Consider the following 9,916-nt stretch of genomic DNA (forward strand, 5'->3'; position numbering starts at 1 on the left):
AAATCCTGGAGTGGTGAAAAATATTTTATCTCCTTTATTGATGATTTCTCACGTTATTGTTATATATATCTATTACATGAAAAATCTCAATCAGTGAATGCCCTTGAGGTGTTCATAAATGAGGTGGAAAGGCAATTAGATAGAAAAGTAAAAGTGGTGAGATCTGATAGAGGTGGTGAATATTATGGTAAAACTGATGAGAGTGGACAATGTCCAGGTCCATTTGCAAAGTTTCTTGAAAGTCGGGGTATATGTGCACAGTATACAATGCCCGGTACACCACAACAAAATGGTGTAGCAGAAAGGCGGAATCGTACTCTTATGGATATGGTTAGGAGTATGTTAAGTCATAGTAATATTCCTTTATCTTTGTGGATGTATTCATTAAAGACTGCTGTATATCTGGTTAACAGGGTTCCTAGCAAAGCAGTTTCTAAAACTCCTTATGAACTATGGACTGGAAGGAAACCCAGTTTGAGACATCTTCATGTTTGGGGTTGTCCGACAGAGATAAGGTTATATAATCCACATGAAAAGAAGCTTGATGCAAGAACCATTAGTGGTTACTTCATCGGTTATCCTGAAAAATCAAAGGGATATAGATTTTATTGCCCTAACCATAGTACAAGAATAGTTGAGTCTGGAAATGCTCGGTTCATTGAAAATGGTCAATTTAGTGGGAGTGAGGAATCACGAATAGTGGATATTCAAGAGCATACTAATAGTGTTTCTACATCTAATGTCTCTTTTGAAGTTGTTATCCCTCTTGTTGTATCACAGTCACACAACAAGCAGAGACAACAAATTAATGTTCCAATCCCACAAAATGAACATATAACTGTTGAGCCAATTGACAATGAGCAAGTCACAAATGAGCAAGTCATAAATGAGCAATTGATAGAGGAACTACAAGAAGCAGCATTAAGAAGGTCTATAAGGGAGAAAAGACCTGCTATTTCGAATGATTATGTGGTTTACTCTGTTGAACATGAATGTGACTTAAGCATTGATGAGGATCCAGTCTTTTTCAGACAAGCCATGGAAAGTAATAATTCAGAGAATTGGTTGAATGCTATGAAAGAAGAATTGAAATCAATGGATGACAATAAAGTATGGGATCTAGTTGAATTGCCTAAGGGTTCAAAAAGAGTCGGTTGTAAATGGGTCTTTAAGACTAAACATGACTCAAAAGGCAATATTGAAAGGTATAAAGCTAGATTAGTCGCCAAAGGTTTCACTCAAAAGGAAGGCATTGACTACAAAGAGACCTTCTCTCCTGTTTCTAAGAAGGACTCTTTGAGAATTGTTTTGGCTTTGGTGGCTCATTATGATTTAGAGCTTCACCAAATGGATGTAAAGACCGCTTTTCTGAATGGTGACTTAGAAGAGGAAGTTTATATGGACCAACCAGAAGGTTTCACAATAACAGGAAAAGAAAATTTGGTGTGTAAATTGAAGAAATCAATATATAGACTGAAACAAGCTTCCCGACAATGGTATCTAAAATTTAATGATATCATAACTTCATATGGTTTTGTAGAGAACACCGTTGACCGGTGTATATATATGAAGATCAGTGGGAGTAAGTTTGTTATATTGGTTCTATATGTTGACGACATTCTTCTTGCTACTAATGATGTTAGTATGTTACATGATGTAAAGAAGTTTCTCTCTAGCAACTTTGAAATGAAAGATATGAATGAGGCATCTTATGTGATAGGAATAGAAATATTCCGTGATAGATCACAAGGATTGTTAAGTTTGTCTCAAAAAGGCTATATTAATAAAGTGTTAGAGAGATTCAGAATGGAAAAATGTTCTCCTGGAATAGTTCCAATTCAAAAAGGAGACAAGTTTAGTCAAATGCAATGTCCCAGGAATGATTTGGAACGAAAGGCCATGGAGTCTATTCCTTATGCGTCAGTGGTTGGGAGTTTGATGTATGCTCAAACTTGTACTCGGCTAGATATCAGTTTTGCTGTTGGAATGTTAGGTCGATATCAAAGTAATCCCGGAATGGATCACTGGAAAGCTGCAAAGAAAGTTCTTAGGTATTTACAAGGTACCAAAGAATACATGCTCACCTACATAAGGTCAGATCATCTTGAGATGGTTGGCTACTCGGATTCAGACTATGCTGGATGTGTGGATTCAAGAAAATCCACATTTGGTTATGTTTATCTATTAGCTGGAGGAGCAATTTCTTGGAAAAGTGCAAAACAATCAGTCATTGCTACTTCCACCATGGAAGCTGAATTCGTGGCATGCTTTGAGGCCACGGTTCATGCTTTGTGGTTGCGGAACTTTGTATCGAGGCTTGGCATTATTGACAGTATTGCTAGGCCGATAAGGATTTATTGTGATAATTCCGCAGCCGTCTTCTTCTCTAAAAATGACAAGTACTCAAAGGGTGCTAAACACATGGATTTGAAATACTTGTCGGTCAAAGAAGAAGTGTAGAAACGTAGAGTGTTAATTAAGCATATTGGTACGGATTTGATGATAGCAGATCCGTTAACTAAAGGACTACCGCCCAAAACTTTTATTGGCCATGTTGAAAGTATGGGCATTATGGATAAGTCAATATTAACATGATGATGTTATCTATCTTTATGGATATGTATAGTTATATGCTTGTATTGTTATGACACTTGTGAATTCAATTAAAGTTATGTTTCTCTTTATTCTACTATTATCCACATTAAGTTATATATACATGTATTATTGATTGTGGTAACATGTTATATCTCTTTTAGAGACATGAAAGTTAAAAGATTGATTAAAGTTATGTTGAGTTGGTTTGATTATGTGATACATGGAAGGAATCTTGTCGTTCATGACTTTTGCCCGCCATGATCCGATCATTTCAATTGATATAAGGATGATGACTTGATAATTCTAATGAATGGTGCACACTTAAAGTTTAGTTTAGATCTTCAAGTCATCACATGAACCAAGTGGGAGAATGTTAAATTATATTAATATTTAAGATTGGTTCATGTAATTTAAAGTATAACTTTGATGTACAGATTCTAATGTGATGATTATTAGAATATAATGTATTAAAGTTATAGGGATTATTTTAGAGTTATTAAAATTAATCCCTCTCTTATCGCTTCAATAAAGGACATTTTGGTATTTTATTAAAGTTAATTAAAATATCATAAAAGAGGGAAAAAGATGAGGCAAAAAGAAAAGATACTGTGACATCCCTCAGAATTTCTATATCATCAAGAAAGCATTAAAGTGAAGGAAGAGAAGGGAGAACGTTTGACAGGAAGAAACTGTACAATGGATCCAGGTAAGTTCTTTTCTACTGTGTATGAGAGAATAGTGAGTATCATGAAAATTCAAGATCCTGTGTGTTTTGTTTTTCATTCAATTGAAAATTAAAGAATAGCTTACAAAGCAGACTTTTAAGTAAAGTTTATAATATGTATAGAAAAAAACAATACAACATACAAAAGTGTACTTGAACGTACATACATTAAAGTTTTAGACGATCTAAACGTTTAGACATGATACATATATTATCGTTTAACATTTACCTGTTTTAAGTAACTTTTCAAATATTTAAGATATATAGTGTTTAACAAGGTTATATGTATTCTAAATGATCTACCTTTCTTTTAGACGCTTTTACGAGTAGACATTCTGTTATGAACTTATAGTATTTAAGAGTATTTCTTATCAAATATATGTTACACATTTTTAGTTATGAGACACTCTTATACAGTTAAGGTAAAGTTTAGAGTTTTTAATAAATTTTCCCAAACGATTAAGCAGTACTTCATTTTAAATGTATCTTAAACTTTAATGTAAAAAAAGAATGAGAGCGCGTGTGTCTCGTGACAGTTCTGATAAGGGAGAGGCATCTAACATAATTATGGAAGCTGCACTGAAATTGAGTTCGAAGAGTAGTGAGAAATAACGTATGAAAAGGAGAAAATGTCGGAATGAAAATTAAACTCAGGCTTAGAAAATCCTTCTCTCACCCCATTTGTCTCGTTTTTCAATATTCTGTTTTTTAAATCCGTAACTTTAAAATAATTAAAAAATCATGTAAAAAAGGACGTCAACTGTGTGAAATTTGTGTCAAATTTTGATGTTAATTTTCCATAAAAAAAAGCTTAGTGAAATATTTTAGTTAATAATATTTAATATTTTCATTCTGTTTTGCACATATAATACTTGTTTTATCTGTTCGAAACAAGAAGGTTCCGTGTAGGACAGAATTTGGTCCCTGGGCCCTAATTTTGAATGTTTTAGATGTCGGTGACGGAAAATCAATTAGAATTGCAATTTTGGGACCAATTTTTCCATGAAAAAATACAGAAAATTGTAGAAAAAAATAGATCTTATTAATTAAAAAATCAAAAAACTATTGTCGTAGTTGTATAAGTTTATAATTATATAAAATATGTACATAGAAATTTCAAAAATATATTAAATTAATTCAATAATTTTATTAAAATTAGTTTGAATTAAAATTATTAAACATATTAGTTAAAATTGTTATTGTTTTACAAGTTAAATATTTTAATCATTTAAATAAAATTTTAATTAAATATATTTATTAAGTTAATTATATGATATATGAAATAATTTCGCTCATTGAAATAATTTAAGAATTGTATTAAAATTATTTTGACACTCTTAATAATATGAAATATTTTAGGTTTAATGTCTTCAAAGGTCCCTATTTTCGTCCAGAATCTCAAAGGTCTCCTGTTTAAAAAGACTCGATCTTTTGAACACACGATGTATTTTCTGGTTGCAAGAAAGAGACTTTTAAATAGGGTTCTTCTTCAGGGGCACGAGGGTTGGGGTTAAGCCGCCATAAGGAGGTCCTGCCGCCATAAGATCTGCTCTCATCACCACTGCCTACACTCTCGACAATGGAGGAGGTGGAGGTTCTGTTGTCGATTGATGGTGGCGAGGTGCGAGAATGTAGATTAGGTTTTCCTCTACAGGTTAACGAAGGCGGTGATGGCTCACGGTGCTCTGGCGATGGTGGATGGAGAAGATGAACGAAGATTCATGGAGTGTGGTTGCTTGCGCAATGCGGAGAGACTCACCCAGTGGTGGCGAGCGTGATTGATGCACTGTGGTGGTTCTCTGTTTCTCTGCAGATGCGTTAATGGCGGTGACGCGAGGGTTAGGTTTCAATTGGGTTTTCTGGATGTTGGCAGGGTGGTGACAACTAGGATGGTTGGTGGCGCGTAGAGGTGGTCGCGGGGGCGTCCTCGTGATGGTCTTCTGGTTTGAGTTTGCAGGTGTGTGACGCTTACTATGGCCGGCGACCTGAAGGTTAATAGTAGAGGTCACCTGAAAGACATGTCAGAATATAATGAATCCCACGTCATTTAAAAACCAAAATAAGAATGTCATACCAACTTAACAATAGCACCGTTAGGTCCAATTTAACGGTAAGGGTTTAATTGATGCAATTTTCATAAAATAAGGACTCAATTGAGACGCCGAAAAAAAAGGGACTTAATTGAAATTCTGGACGAAAATAGAGACTTCCAAAGACATTAAACCAATATTTAAAAATTTTTAAGATATAATTTTCTTAAAAAGATATAAAATTTTATATAGTAAAACATTGCGAACTAAAATAATTAAGCTATTCAATTCTAAAAATTTTATTTGATAATTAAAATTGAAAATTTATTTGATAATTAAAATTGAAAATTTAAATTATAATTAAAATTAATTATTTAGTTTAATATTATATATATATACATATAATTAAATTTTTGAATAATATCATAGTTTGTTATTCGCTATTAAAATTAGCGAATAAGAAAATAACTTATTCTCATTTTAATTGATGCAAAAAATAGTTATCTTCGACAAAAAAAAATGAAAATAGATCGAGAAGTGTCTCTTTTATATATACCAAAACCAACTATGACATTGTACTACTAGGGCTCATGATTAAGTACCATCATCACTAACATATATATATATATATATATATATATATATATATATATATATATATATATATATATATATATATATATATATATATATATATATATATATATATATATATATATATATATATATATATATATATATATATGTTTGTATTTTCACGTCTTAATATTTTTTTGCCGGTGTTGATTCCAGTCTTTTCTTAATGATTATTTTTTCCTATTCTTATTTCTTAATAAATAGCAATTATCTTCTTAGTTAATATTCACCCCTTAATATTGATGTAATTCACTAATTTGATTTTTTAATAAACATCTTATTGTACCAATAATACCGAACTGATGATAATTATAAGATGCTGATATTATGTAATCATGAATATTAGAACAAAGAAATGATTTTATATAATTAAAAATATATGTATTTATTTCAATGATATTACATTTTTTATTTATTAACTTTTTTTAATATAAATAAAAGAGACGGTTTTAACTTAATGTTTTCCCCTATTCTTTAATAATATTAAGTATAATTATTTTAAAAACGATTATATTTAAAAGATCTATAACAAAAATCTTAATATTAATTTATATTTAAAATATTCTCCTATAAGGTTTCCCCTATCCTCTACTTTATATGTACAGTGTGTTGACAGTAGGAGGCTAAGAAGAAAACAAGGTATAGTGGTGTGCATGTGACTAAAGATGACTTTGTTGAAGAGCCAAAGTCAATAAAATGATGCATCTTCCATCATCCATCTCAAATCTATGGACCACATTGTTTGATGATGTACTTTTGCCTCCTTGTGGGCCAAACTTATTGAATTTGATGATATTAAAAGAAAGATATCCAATAATAATATATGCTTTTAACATAGCTATGTGGCTTTTCTGGAACATCTTTTCCATTAAACAGTAAGTTTTATACAAGTATTATTATATTTTATTTTTAATATAATAAAATATTACTGTCTTATCATAATTGAACATTTATTTGATGTTTTTCTTTTTAAATTTATTAATGATCGATACAAATGAACATCTCTTTCACCTTTTATAATAGTCACATAAGTTTATTAAAGAAAAAAAATACGATTAATTTTGAAAAACATACATTTATAAAGAAAAAAAATATAATATACTTTTAATTATATATTAACATAAACTTTTAATGATAGGTAATAGAGAAATATGTATTCTTTAACGTTTAACACTTTATAATATGATATATATATTTTTTATTCTTTTTGTAAAAAAAATATTTGATTAATAATTTGAACAGTAAAAGAACGGATACTAGTATATTTGTTTCTTGATAGGGATAAGATCATACAAAAATGTGGATATGTGGATCAAATTTTTATTTTGATAAGATAGTTAAACTTAAATTCGTTCATCCCATTGTCACTCCAACATCTAACGTAATGAGTACAAACATTTTAATTAATTAATAATGATTACTGAATTTCATATAAAAAATTTAAGTGATCAAATATAAAGTGATTAGTGTGGAGTCTTGGCTGGAATTTGTGGTGATGTTGGTCATGAAGTACGTAGTTTCGTCTTGAATTGTGATACATTTTATTGTTCAGTCACAACTTAAGTCAGTGATAATCATGATAATATGTGTTGTAAATAAACATTCTTTTGTTAAGAATTTAAATGTTATTATAAGTGGTGTGCCAATGAATTATTATTCTGATTTGTATTCTTTGAAAGGATGTCATCTCATTGTTAATAGTTTGCAAAGTTTACTTCTTTGACATTTAAGGAAGCTCTTTTTGTAAAAGAATTACAATCCACTTCTAAATGGGCTACATACTTGATGAAAGGGAAGATTTTAATACTAAAAAGATGATGAACAAGTTCAAACCAAACCTTGTAGGTAAAAGAAATTTAATACTAAATTCTCCAAAGCAAAATATTTAAAGAAAAAAGAGTGAGAGAGTTGGCTAATGATCAATCTCTTAATATACTAAAGAATTTGTCTTTTTTTCTTTTTAATTATACGGAGTTCAAAACATGAAATGATTTCTGTGAAGAAAATCATTGGTTTACTTTTTAACCATCCTATGTTTTTATTTACGTAGTGACAATTATGTTTAATATGAACTTATTTTAAAAAATACTAATAATTGAATAATTATTTAAGATTTAACTATATATATACTTATTTGTATTTAATTATATTTTATAGTTGAAAATTTATATTTAAAAAAGATGAAATTATAAGTGAAATGGGTGCACAGGTAATGGGCAAGAAGAGCCACAAAGAAGGGCATTTTTTAAAGATGGTGCAAGCCTATTCCATACTCAACTACCTCATATCACTGAAGAGCTGGCACTACATTCATTGAAAGTGACACAAGTGGAATCCAATGGACCTTGCTGCCTAAAGAAAAGGCATAAGAGAGTGAGTTAAGGGAATTAAATAGCACATACAAAATTATTGAACATAGAAAGAGAAGCTGCAAAAATAGCCTTATTCTTCTGAGATCTAAAAATGAAGTTCTTGTTCCAGTGCCCCTGCTGCTCCTGCTTCTGCTTCATGAAACCAAAACAAGGGAAGCCCAAGATCAAGGAAGAACCCAAGAAGGAGGTCAAAGAAACCAAGGTTGAAGAAAAGAAGGACTGATACATGTAATAACTCCATTTCATTATTTCTTCTTCTTCTCACCAACATTATAAGGATCTGCTTCTTCTTCCTTTAATTACTACTGCCATCTCCCATCTTGTTACTTTCAAACTCTACAATGCCTTTGCAAAACTTCACTTTCTTCATTCATCCTGTCACTTTCTCAATCTTTCACTTTATATCAAACTCCATTCATTTCATGCACATAGTAGATTATTTTATAATAACTAAAATTAGCTTAAGATACGTTAGTGTATTTAACTTCATCTAAAATTTATATATATGTTATATCAATTTGTTAGAAATTTAAGTGAGTTTATGGGTATAAATACACAAGTTTGGCATTTTATAAAGAAGATTTATATATTTATTATCTTAAGATTTTAAATTGATCATGATCTTCAATTTTTGTGAGCTTAAGTTAGATTTTACTGGTACCGAATTTTTCTGATAAATAGCTTAGAAAGATCCACTAATTTTATAAAGCATATCTTTCTTATCTTAAATTTATTTTATAAATTTGAAATTTATTTCTCCTCTGCATTGAATAACTGTTTTGTATATACTAAATTGTATGTTATTTTTTGTTTTTACTTGAGAAGAAATATGTCTTCTTTCTTTTATGCTCCCTAAATGGAATTCTCTTTCCAAACATAGCATTGTCCAAAAAAATTACCCAACAGCACATTTTGATTTATATTTTTCAAATAGCGCAATTTTATTTAGGTTAGAATTTGGTTTCTGAAAAACAGAAAATTAGTCATGATTCGATTATTGGAAAAGCAAATTTCAATTTTGATCTTTTTTCTTCTTTTAAGAGAGAAAATAATAAAATTAATTAATTAATCAAAAAATAATTACCTTTAAATGGAAAAATTAATTAATGGAATATATATCTTAACTAAATTAAATAATTTAAATTAGTTTGAAATGATGGTTATAAAAGAAAATATAATGTAAAATGTGAAATTTAATATAATGAACATAATTATTTTAATTAATATTTAAAAACGCATAACAAGGAAAATATTCATATAGAACACAATTATGATTAAATGTTTTAATGAAAAAGAATTTTAAGAATGTTTTTATAAGTGTAATCATAAGACCATTCCTTCGCCTCTCTTTGTCGAATTTTGATGGTTCTTCTCTTCAAGTGGTGGTTTTAGCTTAGATTCTTCTATACTTGATCTTTGACACAGAAAAAAAGATAATACTTACAGAAACGTAAGTTATGAAAAAATATAAAAATTTTACCTTATCCTTTGCTTTTATTTATAGGGTTACCTCATGGACTTTGTACGCTTCACATATTAGTAGAAGCCTAATCATGTCT

The 9,916-nt window shown here is 29.7% G+C and overlaps 1 protein-coding gene and 1 pseudogene across 1 annotated transcript; both read left to right on the forward strand.

Moving 5' to 3' along the window:
* The first annotated feature begins 1,806 nt into the window (after positions 1-1,806).
* On the forward strand, positions 1,807-2,595 carry LOC148196603 (secreted RxLR effector protein 161 pseudogene; annotated as a pseudogene).
* A 5,720-nt stretch (positions 2,596-8,315) lies between these two features.
* On the forward strand, positions 8,316-8,730 carry LOC124840184 (uncharacterized). The gene has a single exon (XM_047316200.2). The coding sequence runs from the start codon at positions 8,449-8,451 to the stop codon at positions 8,578-8,580; it is 132 nt and encodes a 43-aa protein (XP_047172156.1). The 5' UTR covers positions 8,316-8,448; the 3' UTR covers positions 8,581-8,730.
* Positions 8,731-9,916: the final 1,186 nt, after the last annotated feature.

This window comes from Vigna umbellata, chromosome 6 (genome assembly GCF_029865625.1).
Source record: "Vigna umbellata cultivar VRB3 chromosome 6, Vumbellata_1.0, whole genome shotgun sequence".
Classification (NCBI taxonomy): Eukaryota; Viridiplantae; Streptophyta; class Magnoliopsida; order Fabales; family Fabaceae; genus Vigna; species Vigna umbellata.

Excerpts from the sequence above, each read along its gene's own strand:
- LOC124840184 (XM_047316200.2), top strand. The coding sequence starts at position 8,449 with ATGAAGTTCTTGTTCCAGTGCCCCTGCTGCTCCTGCTTCTGCTTCATG.